Genomic DNA, 27,655 nt, shown 5'->3' on the forward strand with positions numbered 1-27,655 from the left:
GGTTTAAGGTTGATCACGTGATACTGTTGCAAATAGTACTTCCGGTTCAGACGCAATATCAGGATGCCGTTGACACTGCAGCAAGGGATTTTTCAGGTTGTGTTTATTGTTCTGCCATCATTTTGGAATGTTGTTAAGTGCAAGCATTATGTGCGAATGTAGATTCTTTGCATAAAGACGCATTCATTTTGAGATGTTAGAAAACAGTTGTAGACATAACGAAAATACACATTGACACCCATCTCAAGAATGCTTGTTTCGATTACTCTGCAGACTCCAGATAACGTAAAATGATAATATGAGATGAACAGAATTTAATGTAAACTTGACAGTGATCTGTGAGAATGTGACTACATTTTAACTCGTTAACAGGAATTTTGGCTTCAACTGTGTTTAGAAAAGATAGAATGTGTGATATCAGTCAAGGTTTGTGAGCAGGCCAGACCAGCAAGGTCAAGTCAGTTTTACTTTGAGAACAAATATTATTGATGATTAAAATTTCGATAGGTCTCGTAACATTATATCGATTTTACCCATTTAGAATTACGTGGCTGCCATAACTACATGTTGGTTATACTACTTTGTCCAACGAATCATTCCATTAAAAACATGTAATTAAAACTCAAAACTAAAAGAATTTGGAATGGTGATTTGAGGAAATCATAGTAGGCCACCTGTTAAGCAGTTACAGCTTCCAGTCATAAACTTGCAAAGTTCTGTAAGTTTTGGGACTGATTTGTGTGACGTTTGGGCTATACCCTCCAGCCGTGATGCAACACAGCTTTTCTCAATCATAGCATATACAGGGTTCGTCATTAACATTTTTTCACATGAGCGCCTGCGCTCTAGTTTCAGAATTTTGATGAGCGCAAACTGAAAACTAAGAGCGCACACTAAAAACATAGAGCAACAAGTCTCAAACATAAATTCATTTTCTCACCTTTAATTCTTGTTTACATCAATTCCTCTTCGATACTTGAGTCACTTAATCCATTCTCCTCACTCTCACTTTCCGGCTTCTCAGTTTTCTGACGCTTTTGAAAGTTTGGCCTTCTCTTCCTTGGACCACACTTCACTAGGCCTACTTCCGGTTGAACTAACAAAACGTAAACAGACGGCTTTCAAACTTCGGTAAATGCAAAACGATCGCGCTTTTGACTCTTGTTTGTGATGGACAATGGAATAACAATTTAGATACAGTAGTGTATGCTTATGTCTTTTCAAAATCAAGAGCGCAAGCGCTCTGAGTCAAGGAATTTTCCAGAGCGCAATTTGATTTTTCAGAGCGTTCTGCTCAGCGCTCCCGTTAGTGACGAACCCTGATATACTATGTATCTTATGATCTATATCTTTTCATTGTTGTCATTTAGTAAAAGGGTAGATTGGACAGTTCCAAATAAAAGTATTATAACCATATGCACTGTTATACATGTGCTATGTTGGTACTGAATTATCTCAGATAATTTAAATCAGGGTGCATGGTGATTATTTGTTGTTGTTGTTGTGTGTGTGTGGTTGTTTTTTTCTATTTCACTATACTTTTATACCTGTCGCTGTTATATGTGTCTGCTTTGTCAGTGTGTGTATGTCACTTTGTGGTCTCTCTATAGAACCAGGCTGCTGTGGAGCCTATGCAAGTGGATGGTGCCCCTGAAGAGAATGACAATGTTGAAGAAGAACCACAGTACATTGTGGAAAATCCTTCTCTTGTAAGTTATCCATTAACAACAATGTGTTTATGATTTATGAAGAAATATAAGTTCTATACGAGATAGATTTTAAACATTAAATAATGCAAACCTCATAGTCCTTTACTATTGACATTGTATTAGATTTTAAACATTAAATAATGCAAACCTCATAGTCCTTTACTATTGACATTGTATTTTGACAGGTGCTTTGGCAAATATGAAACAGCCAACACATATATGTCATATCTGATGAAAAACAAAGTTTGTTACATTGTTTACAGATTACAACCAGCAGATTATGTGTGGGCATGCATGCACACACATATGCACAAATGTGTGTGTATATATATTACACAAAAATGTGCAGACATGTATGCACACACAAGTGTGAGCACATATTTTTTCTGGTGTCCCTCCCTGTGTCTTATTCACTATAATGAAAAACAACAATAACTTAGTTTGCAAGGAAATTTATGAAACTGTGAAATTATCTGTACTTTGCAGCACACAGTGCATATTTTGTCAACAGTGATAATATGATTTATAGACTAAGTTACTTAAAAAATATGAGTGCTGTGGTGAAAAAAAAGGGACTGCACATGAATATTATGCATGTACTGAAGTTTTGATTCAGACATCTGAGGTATATGCACACGGCAGGACCTTGAGCAGACAGCAGCTCAGTACACAGGGCTGGCACGCTTACACCGCCTTGTTTACATTGCTGACCACTGCCCCTCTCTCAGGGTGGAGGCACTGCGCATGGCTCTCAACTATGTCATGACCACCTACAACACCACTCTCTATGGTGTGCTGCATCGCAAACTGGCTGACACAGTTTCTGCGTAAGTTGTGTTTAGCTGCATGTTTGTGGTATATTTGGCTTTTTTTCCCCTCTCCCTACGAATGGACTTCACCATATAAGTGTATATTATGGGTCAGTGGTGGACAAAATATGAGTGTGATTTTGTGACAAGGATGTGTGTATCACTGTGTGCTTCCAAAGCAGTTAATGTGCACTTTGTTCCAGCTTCTGCTGTGTGTATTCTGAGTGATATACTGATATATTAGAACTGGTTTTAACAGTTTGGAACCTGGGAGATGTTACATGGATTTATATGGAGTGTGTATACATGCACAAACATGTTTCTGGCAAGCACTAGCATTACGTTAGTGACTTTATGTTCAACACTTGTTGCAGCAACAGCACCCTACCAGATGCAGTGACTGGGTCAGTGCACAGTGTTCCCCCTCTTGATGTACCCTGGATGGAAACCACAGCGAAGAAAGCTGCTTTCAAGCTTGAGAAACTGGACACTGATCTGAAGAACTACAAGAGCAACTCCATCAAAGAAAGCATACGGTTAAGAACTGGTTTTTGTGCGAATGTGTCTGTGTAGTTTCTTATGATGGTAATGTCTGTTTTGTGCGTTCAAAGTTTTGCTTTAAAAAAACCCCAACTATTTTCGCCAGTTTATTTTGTTCATTTTGTTTCATCTGAGTTTGCCCCGCTTGGTTAGTCTGAGGCTCATCTCACTGCTGATTGTAAGTGTACTAGTAAGTTATCCCCCTTACTACAGACAGTTGCTCACCATCTTTGAATTCAGCACGAAGGCCTTAAAAGAGGAACATGCAAGTCAAGCCAGACAGGTAGACAAACGTGTGAAAAATAAGTGGAAGTAGGTGGGGATGAAGGAGAAAGATGCACTAGAGAGCAGTTTGGCATTGTGGCTGTGTAAAGTCGATGCACCACGTGAGGTGTGTTTGAGTGCAGTCATATGGTTCAGTATGGCAGCTGTGTAGTGTGGGGAAAAACAGCCCGCAGAAGGCAGTTTTCAAATTTTCCCCAGCTTCAGGGGGCTTTGCCTCCTGACTATCACAAGGTGTGTTGCCCCATGGACCCTCACTAGGGTCCGACTGCGACCCCCAGACCCCAGATTTTCAGGGTTCAAACATTTTTCCAGTCCCACCCATGCTTTTTATAGTGTTCCCCAGACTTCATTTTCCACTTCTTCTCGCATCATACAGTAAAGGCTGTTTTTTAATGTACAAAAAATAATTTTCTTCTTTTCTTGTTCCTTTTTTTTGTATTGTCCAGCCTTTCAAGCTACATTGATGGGAACATGCACTCTTGAGACAAGCCACTCTGTGACGTACAGCAGTTCACACTGTGTTGTGCCTTGCAGCATTGCTTTGGACTTAGAATACAGCTCATTTGACTTTGAGACCCATTGTATAACAGGTGAAAGCTGAGAAGTCACACAGGGAAATGAAGAGACAATGGATCCTGGACTCCATGTTTTAGGCTTAGTACTCATTGCATTTCTCTCTTCTAGTCAGAAGTTTCCATTTTTAGTGCAAACGGGAGACAGGCACAATGTTTTTTTGTTTTGTTTTTTTCCATTTTGTAGTGCAAATGGGAGACAGACGGAATGTATGGGGGGCATTTGTTGTATTTAGTTGAGCCTGATTCTACAGGGAGGGGTAGTATGTCTGATGAGGAAACGTCTTGCTCTCTGGAGCAGTTTGTCCATGATTGGTCACTACCTAGCTACTCAGCTCTCACCTCCAGCTTCTCATAGCTGTTTGCATGCATCAGTCAACAGTGGTTACAACACAGGTAATGGCTTTCACTGGCCAGCCAAACCTGGTGAGTGTCGCCGATGGGTCAGAAACCCTCAGTTAGGGCTTGTCTACCTATACATGTGATGACTGGGTCCAGCTGACTTGGCAGGTGAGACTGTCAGTAAGGTCCAATTGTCAGAAGGGCAGCTCCAGCAGGTTTTGTGGATCACCAAGAGCATGATGAGACCGTAAGAAGACCTGGTCATCCACTGCAGCAGGAGGGGTCTCCAGGTGTGGCGGTTCCCTCTGCCACTGGGTCAAGGTTCCATCTGCTGTGAGAGTAGGATTGCCTCTGTGCAACAGCTTTTTCACTTAAAACAACCTCATGCATAACTCAACTCCACCCATTGTTTAGAACACTGACCATGTCCTCCTTAGACTGTGATGGACTACCAAGAAGAGTCCCACGTCAAGACAGTATCTGCTGTGCCATTCTTTCAACTTGAATCACTTGGTCATGGAGCCAGAGCCAGGGTTGATTAGTGACCTGGTCTGAAGTGGGAAGTGTGAAGCATGTTCCTCCAGGTACGGCCATCTTGAAGCCATCGACACTTGTGATTTGACAGTAACTAAAGACAGGCCTGGAAGTTGATGGGGAAAATGAGGTCTTTTTGAATTATTTATATCTTTTATTTATGATAATTACATTGATTGATACAGTGGAGATCCATTTTAGTTTGAGACCACCAGAGAGTGCTGTACTCTGTAGTTTGTAGAACCAAGTATTTGATAACTCATAAAGATGATGTTGTACCCAGTACCATATTTCTGTATTGTTATAAAGCTTTGGTGTGAAGAACCATGAACATGTGTTTGGACAGGCGAGGCCATGATGACCTTGGAGACCATTATTTAGACTGTGGAGACCTGACGAATGCCCTCAAGTGTTACTCGCGTGCCCGTGATTACTGCACCAACCCCAAACATGTTGTCAACATGTGCTTAAATGTGATTAAGGTGAGCCATGGTGCCAGTTATGTGTGTTCTCAGGGCTGAAGAAGAACTGGTATGGATAAACTTTTAAGATCTGCTAATGGTGTAAGGGGACTGGAATTTCTTTGTTAAAGATGTGTTCTTCAGGTTTTGAAATGGAAAGAGATTTTTTTGATAAGTCTAGTTTATGCTGTTATTATTCAGACCAGTTAGGTTCATTACAGGTGAAATACTTAATGTTTTTGATTATTGTTTATTTTATATTTTATTGGTGATTAAAAGAAAATTGTTATTAAACTGTATAGTTGAGCACTTTGTCCTTGAAGAGAAAATATTTATTGATTATGAAAGTGTAACAGATTTCTTTGGCCAACATTTTCCTGAGAGTCAACAGTGAGAAATGTTGTTGATAGGAAGATGGTGGAAAGTGTAGAAGTAAAGGTAGTTTTGAGTGACAAACTTGTGATTTTTGTTGTCTGATTTTGGTCATTGAACATTTCCACAGTGGTATCTTTGTTGCAGGTTAGTGTATATTTACAAAACTGGTCTCATGTACTGAGCTACGTCAACAAGGCAGAATCGACCCCAGAATCAGATGTAAGTACCCTGATTCTGACATTGCTGATTACGAAATGTTACATTACAAAGGTTGATTATGAAATGTTAATTGTTATACTATGGAGTTGCAGGAATGGATTTGTGTTTGGAGATTTACTGTGTTCAAATGGAAAGGGAAGTAAGATAATTGAAACAAATAAAACTTTACAAAATACTTGTGAGTGGGTGGAACTTCTGTGCATTAAGTTTTCAGCAGGGTGTGTGGCTGTGAAACTGAAAAAGTGTTGAACAGGAAAATCCCTGGCATGAGTGAAATGGTTTTGATTGCTCATCAAGAGGGGGAACAATGAAAGAAAACATTGTAGCTAGCTTGTGTTGTACACCTGTCTATGTATGTGTGTATGTATATGGATGAGAAGATTATGATATAAGCAGGATTGTACATCTGTTTCACACAGCAGATGAGATGTAAACATTGTTGAGTGTCTTATCATTGTCTCACTGAAGAGGTGGCAAATATCCCACAATGTTTCTAATCACATGAGTCATTAGTTGTTTTTTTTCTGTTTTTATTCTTTTGTTGTTGTTTTTTAAGTTGACATAAAACATCTTTGATGACCATGCAGCTGTACTTTGTTAAATCTCTGATATTTAATGGATAGAGAAGGCAAATTATTATCAGATTAAAGTGAATCAGGGCATTTTCTGTTAACCTCATGGTTGAATGTTCCCCTCTGTCAACAGGTTTTGTTAAACTGTGATGATTCTTCACTTGTCTGTGTAATGAGATGATATTTGTAATGAGATATTGAATAGAAAGAAAACTTTCATGTCAGTATGAAATGTAAAATGTATTAGTCAGTAACCTTCAACAAATATTATTTGTGAAGAAATGAAGGGAAACTTGTTAATTACATGCAAGGTGGAGGGAGTGAAGATAACTCCATCAGTGCTGCTGTGTGTATGTTGACGAGAAAATGTGCAGAATTCCTCAGCTGATTCAGATAAGAAAAAAGAACAAATGTTCCATTTCAGCAAAGTGCCAAGGAGGCTAGTCTAACGGTGCAGACACAGTTGAAGTGCGCCGCTGGTTTAGCAGATCTGGCAACCCGCAAGTACAAGTCTGCTGCCAAGCATTTTCTCTTGGCTAATTTTGATCACTGTGATTTCCCAGAGGTGTGTGCTATGTTTTTTTGTTTTGTTTTGTTGTTAGTCTAGTTGTTGTTCCAGTTGTGATTACTCCTGAGTGTGCTCTTTGTGGTTTGTAATTCAGATATAGATAACCACTGTTGGACTTGTAAGTTTTTGTTGTTATCAGATTAGCGTTTTTAGTTGATTCTTTGGAAGTGAAAGATTCAAAGTATGACAGTCAAGCCATTTTGTTATTGCCGTATCATCTGTGCCATTTCTGTGGCATTACTCCCAAATCTACCATACACACCCATTCAGGTTCATCTGCTGCAGTCCCAGTACTGGCAGTCCTAAGGGAGCTATCGGTGTTGTGTCACCATGAGGCCACACACAATAGAAGATCCTGCAGTGCTGCTAAGTCAGTCCAGTGGTGTTCAGTCATGCCATTTCTGCTTCAGCAGATACATGAAGCCACCTACTAAGCCTTGTGCTGATGACAGTAATGGGTTTTTCATGGAGCCAGCCTAAAAATGGAGATGACCATCATGACCCCTTGAAATTTGCCAGCACTGAAGCATTCATGTTTTTCTTATTTATTCAGAGTTAAATCAAGCTTCAAACTTCAGCTCCAGATATGTGTGAGTTGTTACCTGTGATGACATGAAAATTTAGGGATTTAATCTTGTGTTATGAAGTGTGGATTTAAACTGCATGTTCACTTATTGTAAAGTGATGGGTCTGTATCTGACTGAAGTGACTTGCTTCAAAAGCATACTGAAGCATTAAAAAGAAGGTTGCAGGCTTTGGGGGCATATGTTCATGATTAAAAATGGCATAGAATTGTTAATAACATTAATTATGTGTTTACAGTTTAATGACATAATTGTAGATAACATGACTGTGTATAATGTTCATAAATATGTTTTGTGTGTACGCTACAGTTAACATTTTTTCCCGCTTGTTCCCTATGTGCAGCTTGTGTCCCCCTCCAATGTGGCAACGTATGGTGCTCTGTGTGCGTTGGCGTCCTTTGACAGACAGGAGTTACAGGTCAATGTTATAGCAAGCAGGTCAGTGCCTTCGCTCTGCCTTCAGTTCAGAACAGTAGGATTATGGGAACTTTCTGTAAACATCAGTTATTGTCATAGATGTGCCTGGTTGTGTGCATTTGAATGGGGTTTCACTTTGAAAGACATATTTTTAACCTGTGTATTACTCAACAAAACAAATTTATTTGTGATTAGCTGCACCCAGCTATCTATTTTTTCCCATGGCCAAATATACTACTGAAAAAGGATACTCCTTTACGCAGTGTGGATCTGAGAGTCAGAAAGACAGCTGTTATCCTGCTGCTTTTTCTCCCTTTTCTGCTTCTCTCTTTTCTCTTGCCTTCCTGAAAAGTAATGTTATGAGCTGATTGCTGTAGTTGTGACTGTGTGGTAATGTGCCTTTCCATATATGGACAGGAACAAATGTGTACTGGAAAGCCTCCACTGTTGCCATTTGTTGTCATGTGCGCACACAAACACACACACACACACACACACACACATCACTACCAGTGTTTCAGCTTTTATTTTACCCTGTGAAGTGCAGTGAAGTGTGTGATGTTAATGTATTGCTTTTATTGTTTTCTGATTGGGAGCAAGCTTTTGTCAGAACGTTGTGCCAAGCTTCAATAGGACTTTGCTTTGTGATTGTGTCTGTCATGTTTCCACTGTTGCCTTTCGTTGCAGTTCCTTCAAGCAGTTTCTGGAGCTGGAGCCTCAGTTACGGGACATCCTGCACCATTTCTATGAGTCAAAGTACGCATCGTGTCTGAAGCTTCTGGCAGACATCAAGGACAACTTGCTGCTGGACATCTACCTGGCTCCCCATGTTGCCCCGCTCTATGCCCAGATCAGGAACAGGGCGCTGTGTCAGGTCTGACCACCGGGCTTCATTCACATTATTATTGCTTATTGATAGGGTTCGTACAGAGTCATAAAAGTCTGGAAAGGTTTTTGGAGGGAAAATGAGAGAACCATTTCTGAGGCTGGAAAAGTCTTGGAAATATATGTTTTGGCCTTCAGCCTGTTCAGGGTCTGGAATTTTGATAAAACCCTTGACCAGTTCTGGTAGTTCAACAAACAGCTGAATGTATTAAACATGAATACTGGGATATCTGCCTGTCTCTTTCATCAGTGGTTTTGAAGACAGTATACAGTTTGAAAAAAAAAAAATTTTGTATTCAGTTTGGTTTAGTGTTTGGAATGGAAATTTTTGAGGCTTGTCTGGAAAAAGTATGGACGTTTGTTTGGTCATATACTAATGTGGGAGATCTGTATAAAGAGTAATGCCATTTGACTTGCTTGAAAATGAAAGTGATAAAGTGATGGGATAGTGTCAGAGGGAGAACAGGAATTTCTGCTGTTAAATCTGCTTGTTACTTTGGTGAAGGATATATGAGTCTGGAGAATTAAATGTAACCTTTTTTTTTAAAGTTTCTTTGATCAGTTAGCAAGTTATATACAATGAAAACAATGTTTTGAGCTAAAACATGTAACTTGTTTAATTAGGATTTTCAAAACATACTGAACTACGTGAACTACAGAGTGGAATCCAAACTCTGAAGCAGTTTTATTCTAGATTCAGAGAGCAAGGCAGTGAAGACAAAGTTGGTGTGAAAAAGTAATCGGAATGTCTTTACATATGAAAATATCACATTTCCAAATTGATGCTGTAAGCAGTGTTTTTTCTTTTCATGTGCTTTTCATGCGTTGGTTGATGTTTCTTGCAGGTCTTAGGGTGCTCCTAGGATATGTGTTTTATTTTCAAAGTTGTGCTCCATAACTTTGGATGTTGTTAATTCATTGATATTTGGATAGACATAGGTTGCAACATACTGCTGTACGTGTGCATTGTTCCCTTTGCAGTACTTTAGCCCATACCTGTCGGCAGACATGCATAAGATGGCTTCAGCATTCAACACCACAGTGGGGGCTTTGGAAGATGAACTGATGCAGTTGATCCTTGATGGCCAGATCAATGCTCGCATTGATTCTCACAACAAGGTTAGTCTGGAGGTCTGCAGTTTACTCTTTGTTTCCATGAAGAGGAATTTTTACACATCTTTTTTTGTTGTGTTTTTTTTTCTCCAGCACTTCCAGTTGTGGTCTACTTTCTGTTGATGACACAGTGTCATGTATTTTATTACATGGTTTGGACATTCAGAGATGATCATTTTGTAAAATCGTCCATTATCATTCCTAATAAGTTATTGAAAAGACAAAAAAAAACTTTTAACAACATCTTAAATTGTTGTAGAAAGCAGAAAAGGAGGTAGGTGGCAGAATTCCTGCTCTTACCCCTTCTCTCAAGTTTGACTAGAAAAATCATACTGTGCATCTAGTCATTCAGATGAAATGATCAACTGAGGTCCCGTGCGCAGCATGCACTTGGTGCACTGAAAGAGAACCCACAGCAACAAAAGGGTTGTGCTCTGGCAAAATTTTGTAGAAGTCTGCTCTGATAGGTACCGTAATTTTTGGTTTACAGTATAAGGTGCTACTTTTTTTTTTTTTTTACTCAAATCTGACCCAGCATCTTATCAGCTGTATGCACACAGTCTGTCTGAAATCTAAATTCTAACCACCACTTTGGGCCGCCTGATACAACAAACTCAATAATGACAACATGGTTGATCACAGTAAACATTCATGATCACGCTGAACGGCAGCACTTCAGTCTTACCACTGTTCAGTTCAACATGGTTGTTGTTCACCATCGTATCAGATTAAAACCAAATCGCATACTGCACAAAATTTCAACTGAACTTGATCGCAGTTCACCCTTAGGTCATGAAAAAAGAGCAGTGTCTGAGTTGGGGATGAATTCATGGTGGATGGGACTGAAAAGCACGGCTGGCAGACTGGATTCTTATTGAACCAGTTAATGAAGTGGGGCTTTAAAACAGTGTACATTTGACTGAAGGCTGTAAAATTGTAATAAAAAAAAAAAAGAAAAAAGAAAAAAAAAAGTTTAAAAAGATAGAAAGAAAAAGAAAGCAGTAGATTACATAGCAGATAAACGAAGTAACAGAATCCAGTCAACAAGCAGACAAAAACAAGTTGGATTCCGATCCAGTTTTCTGAAGATGATGTCACCACTCGGAAAACAACATCCTCTGTAAGTGGAGACAAAATGGACTTTCACTTTATGGCAGATGCGGCTGATTGGATGTGTGTGCTTTATGTTCAAAATAACTTTTTCTGTAAATTATGTTACACAAATATATATGCCTGTGCTCTAGGCCTGCCTAAGCGCGTTGGGTTTTGCTGCTGGTCAGGCATCTGCTTAGCAGATATGGTGTAGCGTAAATGGATTTGTCAGAACTCCGTGATGCCTCCTTGAGAAACTGAAACTGAAAGCATAGGTGGTGTAGGGAGTATCAGATTTGTATACATACAGTGCTACTGTTCAGTGTGTCACGTCGTAGTTAAATAACTGAACTTGACCAAAGTATAGAACAGTAGAGCTGGGAATGTGTCTTCCAAATATGACTCTTTGTCTTCTTGTCTCCACAGATCCTGTATGCCAAAGACATTGACCAAAGAAGCAGCACCTTTGAAAAGGCCCTTGCCATTGGGATGGACTACCAAAGAAGAACAAAGGTCAGTGAATTTAGATACTGAGCAAACTCAGAAGTATATACTTAGATTGAAATATTCACATTGATATACTGAACGCAGTCTTGCGACGGTTATAAAAGCAGGTATTAGCTTTAAACATAACATTGATAATCTAAATGTGACTATATCTGTGATTAAACGCTGACATAAGGATCAAGGATATATATCTAAACCCTACGCTCCTTTTGAAAACAAAATGTACACATTTGCTCATAAGCACTGGCATATGTATATGTGCTTTGTTGACCAGATAATTAAAAAAAGAAAAAGAGCAGTTTGTATGAACTAATATTGATTGTGTTTGTTGTCTGGAAAAGGGGCAGGTACTTTTGGCATAAGAGAGAAAGAATTGGGAAGAGATGTCTTCATGTATGCGTATGTGCACACCCTCCCATGTACATTCATAGACACGCACACAGACCATTGTGCCTTTTGTTACGCATGTCGATCAGCAGAAATATGTTTTGCAGAGTAATCGTTTGTATTTTGTTTCAGGCATTGATTCTGAGGGCGGCAGTGCTAAAAAATCAGATCCATGTCAAGGTTAGTACCGTATTCTGAGAAAAAATATAGGACAGCTGTATTTTCAACGAAATGTGTAGTTCATTAACTCACTTGGGACGGCAAGTTTTCTCCCTTGTTTTTCCCCCACAGACGGCCCATTTGTAAGGGTTAGGAAAAAAAATTACAAAAAATACAAAATACAGAGTAAGAAAGTGAAACTTTCAGAACTGGTTTATTACATGTTGGGCTATTACATATAAAAAATCTAATTTCTCATCTTATTTTTACACTTTTGCCATGAGGTAGAAAATAATGCCAATTTTTTACCCCGAATCACCATACCCTCACATTGTTTGATCATGTCTATGAGAACAAAATTATTAGGAAAAAGTCTGCAAGTACAAAAAAAAAATGTCTGATAAGTATTTGTACACTTTGGAGAGCAAAAAAAACCCCAACAAAAAACCCCCCAAAAAACCAAAAAACAACCAAAACAAAAACAAACTGGAAGTCACACAGTATACAAACGAGGAAATATGTCAGGAGAGAGAACTTGAAAAAAAGAAACATGAGTGATGCAGTCACCAAAGTTCTATTTGTTTTTCTCTAGTAGTCAGTGTAGTTTTGCACAGAATGGTAAAGTTGGAAACATGTCACTCTTGTCAGGCTGGCATAGTTTGTCACAAAGCGCAACACCACATTTCTGGCACCAGTTTGGGACCTGCCGAATGTTTATACCCGGGTGTCTCTTGCTGCATGCTGCACAGACATGGCACTTTCTGAAGTTTTTCCTGCCACTGGCCAGAGGAGGTAGAGGGCAGGAAAAGTGAGGCGGGCCTGTGGAGTCTGCAGAGGAGGGGCAGCAGAAGGTCCAGGAACTGCGGGATCAGGCACTGCAGCTTGCTGCCCAACAGTGGCCGCCACGCCGCGTTGGTACCGCTCGTTCAGGCTCTCTCCCACTGCCAGTACAAAGTTCTTGAGGGACATCCTCTCCCTATTCCTGTTTCTCAAAAAGATATTGTACAGTATAGAACCCTGAATGAGGGAGAGTGTAAAGAGGTGAAAAAAAAGCTTCTTCCACCACTTCATAGTTTTCCTGTTGAGCGGCATGTAGGCGAGCAGCTGGTCACTCTTGTCCACTCCTGCCATGTTCAGGATGTAGTCCTGGACAGCTGCTGGCTTCCTGAACTCCTCTCGACGCGTGGTGACGTTGATCATCAGGGTGGGGTCCATCTTTGTGGTGATGATGTGGACTGGCTTCTTGTCTATCCACCGAAGAACAGCCACAGCACTTGAAACCATAAAGGGAAAATAAATTCTTTGTATATAAGTATGTAGTAGATATACTTTTTACCATTGTGATCTGCCTGTAAAACACACACACACACACACACACGAACACACACTTACAAACACACACACACACACACACACAATCATGCCAAACACAAACAAAACCATTAAGTCAAGATTTTTTTTGGGGGGGTGGGGGGTGAGGGGGGGGGAAGTGGCAAGTATTATGATAAAATGCAGCATATGATTTTTGTCACTGCTTCACTAATGTAAAAAAAAATGAAATAATAACATACAATCCTTGTCTGTACGCCTGAACTTGGCCCCGCTGAGGTAGACACTGGGTCTTGAGCTGTGGAGGCATCCCCTTGCGTTTTGGCGCACAGTACCAACACAGTGCCTGTCTCGAGCCACCAGAGCATCAGCAAAATCAGGACAGGTGTAATAGTTGTCCACATACACAGTTCTGCCTTTGTCCAGCAATGGTTCTGCCAGCCTCATCACCACATTGACTGGGCGGTTGCTCAGGCCAGGTTCTGCTGCAAAGATTTCGAAGCTGTGCACGTAGCCAGTCTCTGACTTGCACAGCTCATAGAGCTTGATGCCACACTTTGTAGGTTTGTCCTTCATGTATACTCTAAATCTGGACTTGCCTCACCATGCGCACATTGCCTCATCAACACAGATGATGTCATGTGGAGTGTACAGAGCCTTGAATTTCTCCTGAAGGTGTGTGTACACTGGCCTGATCTTATGGAGGGGGTCATGACCTTCTTCACCATGTGGAATAAAATCTGTGTTGTTGTTGACGTGCAGCATGGCCAGGATCATGTGGAACTTGTCCCTGCTCATTATTGAAGGAGCAAAGGGACTTGCCAACATTGGCTTTGTGCTCCAATACTCCTTCACTTCTGGCTTGTGGACCACATCCATGTGCACACAGATGGCCTAAAACCCCACTAAATTGTTCAGTGTTACTCCATTTTCTGGCCAGCTCCTGAAAATACTCCTCCTCTTCAGTTCACCCTTGGCTGCTAAATTTTGATGGGCATATCTGTTTGTCTCTGCAATCACAAAACGGAGAAAGTCATCCGTGATGATCTCCATGAAAAAGTCAATGGGGGTGTGGCACTCATCCGACATGTGCAGACCAGACACACCAGAAAATGTGGGCAAAGTGGGGAAAAAGCTCAAGTCATCATGCCAATCACGCATGAGAAAATGTAAAAACTTTTCCTCACTCATGTCGGCAACAGCACACTGTCTCCCTTCCCTTCCAGTTGTTTGACGTGTACGCCCACCACCCCTCCCCCCTTCACTGACCTCTGATGATGAATCACTGTCTGCTTCGGCAGATTGCTCACTTTCTGCACTTATTTCAATTTCTTCTTTGTCATCATCCACTTCTTCGATGTCCGACCCTTCAGTTTGTAGCATTTCAAGTACTTCAGCAACACTAAACCATTGCATGATGTCTTGTTCGTTTTGCGACATTTTGAGAAGAACCCGCTTCAGACGCCATTTTGCTATCAGGCCTGCTCGCGAGCAGGCGACCGGTCACTGACTTTGTCAGCGTGTGTGCGACACAGGCCACACATGACAGGCTGACCAATCATACCATTCGGCAGTGGAGTGACCCAGAATAGTACACTCTGCTTGGCTAATCACAAAATCACGTGTAGAGTGCGTGATGGAATTTTACTTTTGGAAAACGCTATTCCATTCCTTCGTCTGAATCCGAATACGTTTTATGTAGGAATGTGTGAGCATTCCTTCGTCCGGAGAGAGTTAAGATATTTGTATGTTTCTGTTATTTCAATCAAAGTATTTTCTGAGACAACCATGTTGAAGTGGATGTCACCTGCAAAGCGCTGCTGTGTGATAATTTCTGTGCTCATGATAGGTCCTTGTTCCCCTTCACGTTTTTTATGACACATCACGTGCAAGTGAGTCCGTCATGAACATGGACAAAATAGAATCATCAAACTGTGCTTGTCTTACAGAATGTAAGTTAAGTCATTTAATTGTAATTTAAGTTTAACTTGAAACTTTTCTGCAGTGGGAAGGTCCTTTGGACCCCTGGGTATACACATTCCTGTTTTGTTACTGGATGATCGTGTGATTGTTCAATAACATAATTGTTGAGACAGTACAGCTGGTGCTTTTATTAGTGTGTCAGTCACAATATTCAATAAAAAGACAACTGCCCCTGCCCTCCTTTAGTGACTGGGGAAGTGGACTCATTGTGTTTAAACTTGCAACGATTCTTAATTATGTGAATGTGTATTTATTTGACACTTATTTTTTTCATTTATTATTTTTGGATGTTTCATTTTTCAGTTTATACAGAATGATCCACTTGCAGTTGAAGCTTATTTGATTTAAAACTGAAACTCACTGTGAAGAGTTAAGATGAGTTACATGAAAACTGTGTGAATGTGCCTTCTTTTTATTCTGTTGTTCGTTAGCCGCAACTCCCTCGTTCACTTGCATATGTACAAGTGGACTTTTACGTGTAGGACAGTATTTACCCTGCCATGTAGGCAACCATACTCGATTTTCGGGGGTGTGGATGCTGGGTATGTTCTTGTTTCCATAACCTATTCTGTGTGTTTGCATTAAGCAAGCACATACATATATGCGTTAACTTTGTGTTGACAGTGCCCTCCCCGGGAAGGAGGCCAGGGTGGAGAGATGTCCATTGCTCCTGGCTGTGGCAGTGCTGCGAGGAACTGAGGGGCAGAAAACTCCACACCTGCCCTCACCGGTACCGACATCCTCAGCGGGGGTCCGCTTGCTGCAAACACTCGAGACTTCCATATGCATTACTGGGACATGTCTTGGAATACAGCTGAAAATGCCTCATATGTCACTGATGTTCACATTGGGTCACATTTTTGCCAGACCTTGAAAAGAAAAAAAAATCTGCTGCATCACCAACACAATTCCTGTATGTTCATTTTGGGACAGTTTTGTTTCAGTGTCATTTCAGGCCAGTGAACATCTATTTTTCATTTGCAGAGAGTTTTGCTGTGACACCTGTGTGATCCCAACATCCTCCATTCCTGGACAGTAGTGTTACAGGGCCATTGGGGTCAGAGATGCGTCCTCGGTGTCTGTCTCAGTGGGCTGTTGTAGCTCCCCCCTAGACAGGGTCCCACATTTCCGTTTTCCTCATGTGGACAGTCCTCACCTCTATAGGCCCATGGTCTGGTCTGTGACAGGCCCTCTGTGTGCTCCATCCATATCTGGTACTCAGTATCAGTCTATTTTTTCAGATTCTGATGGCCAAGGATCAGTGACAGCACACATGCACAGGCATCACCATTCTAGGTGGTTCCCATTTCCTGATGTTCTGTTTGATGTATGGTGAACACTGAGCCATGGCAGGACTTGCGGAATTTGTAGGTAATGTGCGTGTTACGTGTGGTTGGTTTGGGTCTTTTAATCACGGTCCTGTCACAAAGGCAAGACTAAATTACTGATTTTAAGCTGTGCAGGCATTCTGGCCATCACTGATCTAGTAGTTGTGGGGGAGTCAGAAAATTCTCATCAGTCGTTGGCTGTAGACTTTAGATCCAAAGAATCTGAACAGTACACAGGGTCAGATACGTGTCTGAAGTGATGTGCTGCACAGTTGTGTAACGGTGGGTGAAATGATGCTGTGATGCTTATTTCTGCAGCACAGCACTTGGGTCCAGTGGTGGCTTGTGTTTACACAGATCTGGATTAGTGGTGTGCAGAACAGTGCGAGTGAGGATTAAAAGAGACGACTGCTCAGCTGACTACATAGTCATCCTCCAGTGTTCGGTCTTAGTTGTGTCATCATTGTTTCTGTGATCTGCTGTGTTATGGTTTGGAGAGTGTAATGTATATCTCTCTCACTTGGAATTATATCTCATGTTGGTCATTTCTTAGTTTAATTTATTGTACTTTGACATATATGCTTGTTTTTGTTTTTTTTGTTTTGTTTTTTTGTATTTTCGATTGTGTGATGGGCCTGTGTTTAGATATTTTTTATATGATTAGGTTTGAGCTGTGTGTGTGGATGCCTGTGTGAATGTGTATGTGCATGTACCATGCTCTTTTCAGTGTTTTTGATGAAAATTAAAAATTGTCTTTGAATGTCTTGATTTGCAAAGTTATTTTATTTCATTAACCCTTAGGCTGCCTGCATGATAAGATAACTTGTCTGAGCAGCCGTGTATGCTTCTCTGCTGCAGTGACGAGCTAACTCATCACTGAAATATTCAAACCTTTCCCTGGTTTGTATTGAGTATGTTGACAAAAACACTGGTAGCTTTAGCTTGGGGAATCTTTCTGGATTCTATAGATAGCTAGAAACCCCATTTGTGTCATGAGGTAGTCCTTTATTTGATTAGGCTGGGTTACTGGCTGTGTTTTGACACAATCGTCGCATGCTCAGCAAAATGGCGACACCTGACCCAAACTATGTGGTCAAGGACATGGTGCATCTGTACGTCCAAAATTACTTTCTTTAGCTGATGTTCAGAAAGAATTGAAGTGTCAACTGGAAGTAGAAGACAGTGATAAACTTTTATAGGATGATTCAATAGAAAATAGAGGGAGTGATGAAGAGACTGGCAAGGTCAAGCATCAGTGAGTGAAACTGTACATAGCAGACTGCCCACATGACAGTGTTGATGACTGATATAGAAGCAGTGGGAGCGACATTCTTGGCACTGAGCCAACACAGGGGAGGTGTAGAGGTAGAAATAGGATGAGGGGAACTGGACAAAGTGTAGCGGGTCAGAGGGAGGAAGAGGCGGGGGCAGCAGTCAAGGGATCATGGCCTAACTGTGTTTGAGGGATCAATGTAGGGACAACAAACAACAATCAGCCTGCTGTTGTCGATTTTACTGGTGACAATGTACTGAAAAAGACCCACACAACACAGACTGCATTCACTTTTTTTTCTCTTTTTCTAAATCAGAAATTTATTGAGGAAGCCAATTTGTATGCACAGCAGACACTCCTACAGGTATATGCAAATCTAGGCAGGCAGAGAAAAAGTACTCCAGATTGTCTGCATGGACAGATACAAATGTATTTGAAATGAATCAGTTCTTGGGTCTTGCGTCACTGATGGGCATGATGATTTTTTCAAGAAAACTGATTTGACTGAAAGGACTGTACAATCACATCAATGTTATCATTTGGAGTAGTCAAAATGAATCATGTATGTCTCTTTTAAAAAAAATTTTTTTTTTTATATTGTGGATGCTCTAGTATAATTAAATTAGTGTGTAGTTTCCCAGGCAATGAAAGGGTTAATTGTATACAGGTATTTTCTTTGTTAGAAAGTCACTGGATTTTAAAATTTTGTTTGAAAAAGGGTAATGTTGTCTTTGACTTATTATGGACAGACATTTTGTATACAACCCTGGTTGTATTTGTGACCTGATAGAGCATCCAGTGTGATTAACAGGGAAGGAGTGGAAGACTGATCTAACTCATTATCTTTTCCAGCTTGAAATGAAAGGGCTTAGGTTTTCTGTCAGACAAGTCCAGAAGTGAACTCATCTCTGCCAAGTCTTGTTCCAGTGACTCTCACCTGCTACTAGCTTCATCTCACAGACATTTCAGCTCAAACCAAGGAAGAACATAAAATGGTGCTGTGAAAAGAGAATGGCTTGGTCTGGAAATAAACTGAAGTCAGATCAAGAGAGGCACAAGGATCAGTTTAAGTTACTTCAGATTCTGTCAAGAACCAGCAAAAGGGAAGTTGAGTGCTTGATTTCTTATAACCAAAGCCCAGCCTTTGTGGAGTTTTTTTTTTCATTTTAAGTTTGGTCTTCTAGATCAGTCATTTCCCTGCTTCTTTCACAGTACCGTTTCCCTTTCACTCCTGATCAGAACTTGTTGAAAAGAATGAAATGCAGTTCACAACTGGTGAGAATTATTTTAACAGACAAAAGAAACCGTCATCTGTGAACCCCGGTTTATTTCTGTTCTTGTGTTTTGAAACAGTTAATCAGTTTTACTTTCTTTTGTAAACTAAAGGTGTGTACATGTAAGAAAAACTGTTGGCAGTAGTTCAAATTTAATACAGAAATAATTCCTGACTGAATGGTCGCAACAATCAATACTAACCTTTCCTTTGTTGTGTGTGTGTGTAAGTGTCTACGTGTATATCTCTTCCCGCCTCCGCTTATCTGACAAGTATTCAAACTAAGATAGATTTAGCAAGCTAATTTTTCTTGCACAATATATTTTTTTTCTGTACTTCACTGGTTGTACTTTCCTGAGTTTTTTCAACACACATGCTTGGCTAAAATGCAGACTGCTTGCTTTCATAATCTCTGTATCTGAAATTTTAAATAGTGATATTTTTAAGTGATGTCTGTGCACATATGTGTAAATGTGTGAGTGTGATCTGTTCATATGGTTGTGGAATACTTTGAGGATGAGAGCAAGAATAAGGAAGAACTGAATGTAGGTAGCACTGCAAAGTATCGAACATGTTAATCAGTACCAATACTGTAACAGCAAACAGAAAATTTAAAGATATGGTTTTTAACCACTTTGTGCCACTACCTGCATTTGATGAATGGCGCTATCATGTTCATTATAATTAAACATGTCTGGGAGAATGAGTTTTGTGATAATACTGAATGTTCTAGAAAATTGTACCAGTGTAAAATAGCATGACATATTTAAAAAGTAATAAGTTTGTGACCTGTCCGCCCCATCTTCTTTGCCCATTGTGACTTATCCACCCCACTTGCTCTGTCCATTGTTTTTTTAACCTGTTGTTCCTAGGTGCGAATCTCAGGTAGACACAAGGCTTTCCTCAGCTTTGATCTGACTGATGTGGAGCAAGAACTGTACAACATATAGTGAGTCAATGAAAAGACATGAACTCATTATGTAGAATACAAGTGGACTGAACACGGGATACACATACACTGCATGGCAGAATCAAATTGCTTACAGTTACATAGATTGAACCCATGGTAAATTATTGATGATACCTTTTATTTTTATTCAGGTAAAATGTTCTGATAATTGTATTTATTCATTTTAAGTACTTTTGTTACAGCATATTTTGAATGTGAAAAACATGCTGCTTTCTACAGGAGATGGCATGGCGGCAGATGTATGTTTGTGAGCATGCATGTTTAAATAAAATTTAAATTTCTGAAATCTTTGACTTAAGACGTGTTCCAGCTTTTCTGCACCCTTCCCCCTCTCTTTTAGAGGCGTGGTATCTCCAATAGTTGCAGGAAGCCCACCATATAGCAGTTACATCCTTCAGTTTCATTTTGCTTATATTTCAGACAATACAGCTACCAAGTTACTTACCACTTCCTGACCATTGTGCTGTCTTCTAACAGGGCCAGCATCCTCAACAGTCATCCCTCTCATAATTTCCTCTCATTCATTTTTCTGTCAAGCTTACACCTTCCTGTCTTTCCTCTTTTTCTTTGTCTCATCATCATCACACATCTGTGGATGTCAACAACTACGTGGCTTCCAAACATGAATGAATGAGTTTGAATGAAACCTCATCGAACAACGCCATCAAGACTGACTGCAAAGTAATGGTCCATGTATCGCTTCTTTTTTCCAGAGCAGCTGTTTGCACGCTGTATTGATGAAGAATTGGAAGTGCTGAAGAGTATTGTCCACAATCCCACTTTTTATTGAAAATAGAAAATTTCCTATATATATAAATCAACTTGAACAGCTGTCCTTTTACAAAACCCCCTTTTCAAAACAATATTGGCAAATTCAGAACAAGGTCAGATTTACAGTTTTTTGTTTGAAACCTTGCTTTTCTGAAAAAGAAAAGCCTTTTCTTTCCTTCTAACACATTTGTGTGCCATGCATTAACAGTTGGGTAGTGATCTCAGCATTAGAAAGTCTAAAACCAAACAGCAAGATGAAGCACCCCCGCATGACTTATTAACACTCTTGTCTAGTCGACTACCTTGCAGCACAGACCACAATGATCAGCATGTTGGGTTGATGTGAAGGGTAGGCATCTGCTTTTTTTTCTTTTTTTTTTGTTTTGTTTTTGAACAGCAGATGTGTGGCTTAGATTACTTTGGCTCACTGGAATTGAAATTTACATTTTCGCAGGGGAGAAAAGGCATTCAGGAAAGAAATGGCGATCCACAGGATTTGATGGAAAAGTAAACTGGAAAACAAGTTAATTATCCTGTTCCATCATTCTTTCAGCATTCCATATCTGTCTGCTGATATTAGCTGCCAGTTGTCTCTTTTATTATTTATAAAAACTGACTTGTTTGTCGTTTGTTTTTCATGGTTAGACATTCAACTTTGGATAAATAAAAGAATATGAATATTTCTTATTGTGTGCATGCATGTGTACCAGATAGCTCTCACAACCAATCAAGGTGCCAGTGCACACACAAACCCAATTTTCCCTCTTCCTGTGCTCATTTACCTTCCATAGATTTGCTCGTCAGAGGTTTATGATTTTGCTTGATGAGTTAGCCTCCTGACAAGTCTGTACATGGATGTCCATAATTATGTATCATCAGGTAGTGGATACAGATCATAAACCAATTACTTACACAGAAATTTACCAGAAAAGCGATGGTAACCAACTGTGACTCATGAGTCTGTTTTGTCCACAATTATATATTTTAAATGGTAGACTGTTTTTGAGTAGTTTTTAACACACCCACACAGAAAATAAAAACTATAGTAAGATTATCTGAGCACACACACACACATGCAAGTAGAAACTATGGCAAGATTAATGCTTTTTATTTCTTCATTGAAAGGAAGCACTGTTATCATAAATTTATTGCCAAAACAGAGTAATAAAATGTAAGAAATCATTAGAGAGTTGAAAATAAGCAAAGGCAAATCATAACACAAGATCCTGATGATCAGATCAACTTCTTGCCAAACAGATTGGTAAAATGTACTTCGAAAAACCAAAACAAATGTAAACGACTCGTCCAAACCATTGAGGTCAAGATCTAAGACCATATATTTTTGGATTATGCAATCACATAATTTTTACCCTGTTGTCTTTGTTTTTCTGTATTCCAGAATTAAACACCTTTTAACAGATTCAATATAAATATGCTCACAAACTGTGTAATATCTTCAGCTCTGAATAGTTAGGCAAAAAAGCACAGTTCCAAATATTCGAATACTTACCTAGTTTCACATAGACCAATACAAGGCCTAAACTTGATGGAAGAATTGGAACACTGAATACATACCCAATTTCAAATAGATCAGTATAAGGTCTAAGCTTACATAACCAGTTTCAAACAGACCAATACAAGGTCTAAGCTCACTTACCCAGTTTCACACAGACCAATACAAGGCCTAGGATTGTTTGAAAGATTGGAATGTCCAGATATAAAACATCTCGGAATACCCTTAGAAAGCGTATACAGTTTTAGCATACAGGAACCTGTTTCATATTTCATCAAAAAAAAAAAAGCTTATTTCAAAAAATACATTTAGAAACAGATCTAAATAACAATTTTTAAACAGCTAGGAATCTGGTACAATTGAAACAAGGAAAAACTACAAATCAGACAAAGGCAACAAAACCATTTCTGTACAAAGACCGAGAAACAGATCTTAATAGTAAATGTGAAGAGTTATAAATCAAAAATTCTTAGTTACAAGTATGTTACAAGTATGTTTAAAGAAATTGAAGTGAAACAAGAATCAGACATATAGTATGTTTTAAAAAAAGGAAACAAAAATGAAAGAACATCAAAAACGAAAAGAGGAAAGACCAAAAGGATAATAAAAAGAAAATGATAAAACACATATACACCCTTTCAAACTTAGATGATAAAATTCACACAGTCTGGTTAATGTTCTTGAATATGGGAATACACAAAACAACAAAAATAAGGACACAAACTTTTAAAAAAAAGAAAAAAAAGACGACGAAAATAGCTCAATTTTCATATTCAATCAACATTTGCTGATGTATAAAACTGAAAAAAATAAATAATCAGAAGCAATAATCAAAATTTTGTAATTCAAGACTGAACAGTGCAGTTTTTATTTTCAAATCCATCTAGTCCTTTGATTTCTGGTGTATCTTGATTTTGACAAAAAGTGACCACAGATACACTGGGTAAAAAAAAACAAAAACCAACCAAACAAACAAACAAAAAACGCTTCTCAAAGAACAGCCAACAGAAGACAGCAGATCAAACAGGCATATGTTGAAGATGTCTGATCCATATATCACCAGTTGAAGATGTCTGATCCATATATCACCAGTTGAAGATGTCTGATCCATATATCACCAGTTGAAGATGTCTGATCCATATATCACCAGTTGAAGATGTCGGATCTATTTCTGGCTTTCCAGGGATTCGATCTTAAGGAGCTCCTTGAAGGTGAACGGCTGGAACATGACTCCGTCTCCTTCATAGAATTTGCTCTGGAACTCCACCCTGAACACACATGACGCAGGCACAGTTAAACACTTGATTGCACACAACGAGAATTGTCCTTATTCTGCTCCACGTGTGAGTTAACTCCTACCATAATTACTTCCCCTGAGGACCAGATACAAGTATTCTTGTACCAACAAAATATTCTAATTTCGTTCATTCTTGCTTGGAACAATTGGCATTCTAAACTAAACCGTTTACTGATTCTGGAAGCATGAAACTGAAGCTTTGTTTGACTGACTAAATTAACAAATCTCCATCGATTTTTGCTGTTTTAGTGAACCACCATGTTTTTCCTGCAGTGGTCTCATGTAGTGCTGGTCCAGGGGAGTTGTACGAGGCATGTAGCTGTGGAGTAGAATGAGTTTAGTGCTGTACACTGAGGGTATAGAAAGCCAATGCCTTGGAAAAATAAGTCTTTGATGTATGGTACAGCTTAAGAAAACTCAACTGCCAGACAGCTCCAGCACCTAAAAACGGGTCACCATGTGCAAACTTCTAACCCCATTCTGTACATTGTACAAGAATCTGTAAAAATATAAAAGTAATATGAAATGAATGAGTCCACAAACCAGCGTATACACAGTAGTAAGTCAGCTAAATAGTGAAGATGCATGCTAACTCGGAGTTGTCTTTTGACTGGTGAAGATAAAACTAAGAACAGAGAGTCTAACAACAAGTGAATATTAAAACCAACTCAGAAGCAAGTGTCTGTCAACTAGTGAAGATATAAACTCAAAAGAATGAGTCTCATAACTAATGAAGATACAGCTAACACGAGGCAGGAAAACTGCTGACTAGTGAAGAAGATACAAGCAAACTCAGAAGAAAGTCTGGTAACTGGTGAAGATACTAGCTAACTCAGAAGAAAGAGGCTGATAACAGGTAAAATACATAACTCAGAAGAAAGTGTCTGGTAACTGGTGAAGATATAAGTTAACTCAAATGAAAGTCTGATAACTAATAAAGATACAAGCACTCAGAAGAAAGAGTCTGATATCTTGTGAAGGCACAAGCTAACTCAGAAGACAGTCCAATAACAGGGCAAGATACAGGCTATCTCAGAAGAAAGAGTCCGATAACTAATGAAGATACAAACTCAGAAGAAAAAGTCTGATAACTGGTGAAGATACAAACTAACTCAGAAGCAAGAGTGATGACTACCGTAAAGTTCGGTCTATTGAGCGCACTGGTATATAAGCCGCACCCACTAAATTTTGGAAAAAAAATTAACTTCATACATACATAAGCCGCACTGGCTTGTAAGCCGCACTTATTTCCGGTAGTGGAACACATACTGATACTACAGAAAAGCTGTCAATACTGTAGGTTATGAAATAAACACAAGCCGGAACAACACAAAGAAAAGCAAGCGAAAATACTGCTAGTGCCACAAAAAAATTTTTTTTAATGAACACAACAAAATTAAGATCCATAATGTAGGGATAGTCACATTTATTCAACGTCATCCTGCTAACTGAATCCACTGAAATCTTCGTCTTCAGTGTCCAAGTTGATGAGAACCAGCACAGCTTCCTCCGCCATCTTGTCACTGACTTCAGCCTCGCTTTCACTTGATGAACATGAACGCAAAGTGGAGGTTGCTGCTGGTTCACCACTTGCACTGTCGTCTGCTAGGTCGATCGTCTTCAATTTGAAGCCAGCATCATAAGCATTACGTCGCGTTTTCGGCATGATGAGGGTGTACGCTTGAGCAGAGTAGAACTGAATGCTGATCTGAAGGCTTTATTGTGTGGGGATTTGATTTATAAAATGTGAACAGTTAGCACACTATCGTGAAGCTCATCCAAAAATTTATGGACAGAAATCACGATTTTGGTGAACTGAAAGGCAGCTAAGAACAGACGAGAACGTGACACTCCTGGGATCGTTAAAATCCTCAAATAAGCCACATCATTGTATAAGCCGCAGAGGTTGAAGCAGGGGTAAAAAGTCGCGGCTTATAGACCGAACTTTACGGTAATAAAGATACAAGCCAACTCAGAAAAAAGCGTCTGATAACTAGTGAAGATACAATCTAACTACGAAGACAGCCTGATAACTGGTGACAATACAATCTAACTCAGAAGAAAGAGTCCTGTAACTAATGAAGATACAAGCTAACTCCTGCAAAAGCAGACAGTGGTGTAATGGCTTAATGGTAACATGTCCGCCTAGAAAGCAAGAGAATCAGTGCGCTGGATCAAATCCCACACTCACCAGCATTTTCTCCCCTTCCACTAGACCTTGAGTGGTGGTCTGGATGCCAGTCATTCAGAACAGACAATATACTCAGTTCCTGTGTGCAGTGTGCGCTTAACCCTTTGAGCCCTGACCACCGCTTTACCGGTGGTAGAGAAAAATGACATAATGCCTAGCCACCGGTTGAGCGGTGCGTAAACACTTGTGTCGTGTTTTGCTATTGGTTGACTTATATTGAACAGCCAATCAGAAAAACCGTGATATTCTGACGTCGGCGAACGTAGTACCAACATGGCCGCGCCTTTTCACTGTGTTTTGTGCATGTGCTTTGGATAAAAAAGATCGATTTCTACCATGAAGCATGCAGAGTCTCAACCTGACATGCCTCCTATGATCAGCTGATTCTCATTTTCAACATCACTATCTGTAGCAAAATCATCCGATTTGAATTCCACCTCACTATCAGAGTAATCATTGTCATACTCTACTTCCGATAAATCATCAAGCATATCAATTACTTGCTGCATTGTGTACAGTTGTTTTCTCGCACGTTTTGTCCCTGATTTCTGCCCTGACGGGCCAGGTTGAGACTCTGCACGCTTCAAGTGTTTACGCACCGCTCAACCGGTGGCTAGGCATTATGTCATTTTTCTCTACCACCGGTAAAGCGGTGGTCAGGGCTCAAAGGGTTTAATACCAATTATTTGCAAATTTTGGCTCAGGAGCTCAGGCAGAAGGGTTAAAATTGCTCAGGAACTCAGGGCTCAATGGGTTAAGGCATGCAGAAGAACCCAATGCAACAAAAGTGTTGTCCCTGGCAAGATTCTGTAGAAAACCCCACTTTTTGAAAGGAAAACAAACACATGTGAGGGCACTAAAACCCAACAAAAAATATGATGCTTCAGTGCAGCGATGCGCTCTCCCTGGAGAGAGCAGCCCTAACCTACAGAGAGAAATCTGTGGTGGGGGGGGGGGGGGGGGGAGTAACAATACGATACAACACACTACAATACTTCTTCGTTCCTGGGCTGCAACTCCCATGTTCGATTGTATACACATGAGTGGGCTTTTACGTGTATGCCCATTTTTATCCCACCATGTAGGCAGACATACTCTGTTTTTGGAGGTACACTACACTAGGCTACGCTACAATACGATAGTGAGGCAGTGCACTGACCAGTGGAGACGCAGGGTGTGGAGGAAGGCGGAGAGCCCCTCCATCAGCAGCAGTATGGCCACCGTTAGGTTGGCCCAGATGAACCACAACGCAAACACGATGATGCTGCCCACGTACTCCATGTCCATCTTCAGCCCCAGGCTGAACACCATGGACCACAGCACCTCCGACAGCTCTGAACACACCCAACACAGTCCTGTGACAGCTCTGAACACACCAAACACAGTCCTGTGACAGCTCTGAACATGCCCAACACAGCTCTGAACACACCCAACACAGTCCTTTGACAGCTCTGAACACACTCAACACAATCCTCCAACAGCTCTGAACACACCCAATACAATCCTTTGACAGCTCTGAACACACCCAACACAATTTCCAGTCTGTATTAATACATAATGATTTTTTATAATATTAGTGTTGTAAGTATACAATCAT

General features: G+C 40.0%; 2 protein-coding genes across 5 annotated transcripts in view; one reads left to right on the forward strand and one right to left on the reverse strand.

Moving 5' to 3' along the window:
* Positions 1 to 56: 56 nt before the first annotated feature.
* LOC143275035 (COP9 signalosome complex subunit 1-like) lies at positions 57 to 23,326 on the forward strand. The gene is made up of 13 exons (XM_076579131.1): positions 57 to 96; positions 1,611 to 1,709; positions 2,352 to 2,536; positions 2,893 to 3,054; positions 5,138 to 5,273; positions 5,772 to 5,846; positions 6,843 to 6,983; positions 7,914 to 8,008; positions 8,675 to 8,861; positions 9,854 to 9,991; positions 11,504 to 11,590; positions 12,104 to 12,151; positions 16,067 to 23,326. The coding sequence occupies exons 1-13, from the start codon at positions 64 to 66 to the stop codon at positions 16,139 to 16,141; spliced, it is 1,461 nt and encodes a 486-aa protein (XP_076435246.1). The 5' UTR covers positions 57 to 63; the 3' UTR covers positions 16,142 to 23,326.
* The window catches only part of LOC143274813 (V-type proton ATPase 116 kDa subunit a 1-like), a 34,116-nt gene continuing 28,610 nt past the window's right edge, over positions 22,150 to 27,655 (reverse strand). For 3 of the 4 annotated variants that reach the window (XM_076579020.1, XM_076578782.1, XM_076578940.1), the window contains 2 exons: positions 27,218 to 27,392; positions 22,150 to 23,838 (listed from right to left, as the gene is read on the reverse strand). In XM_076579020.1, the coding sequence (XP_076435135.1) occupies positions 23,736 to 23,838; positions 27,218 to 27,392 (278 nt within the window). In that variant the 3' untranslated portion in view covers positions 22,150 to 23,735. The remainder of the gene's footprint in view (positions 23,839 to 27,217; positions 27,393 to 27,655) is intronic. The other variant, XM_076578863.1, reaches the window with a different exon arrangement.

This window comes from Babylonia areolata, chromosome 1 (assembly GCF_041734735.1).
Source record: "Babylonia areolata isolate BAREFJ2019XMU chromosome 1, ASM4173473v1, whole genome shotgun sequence".
Lineage (NCBI taxonomy): Eukaryota > Metazoa > Mollusca > Gastropoda > Neogastropoda > Buccinidae > Babylonia > Babylonia areolata.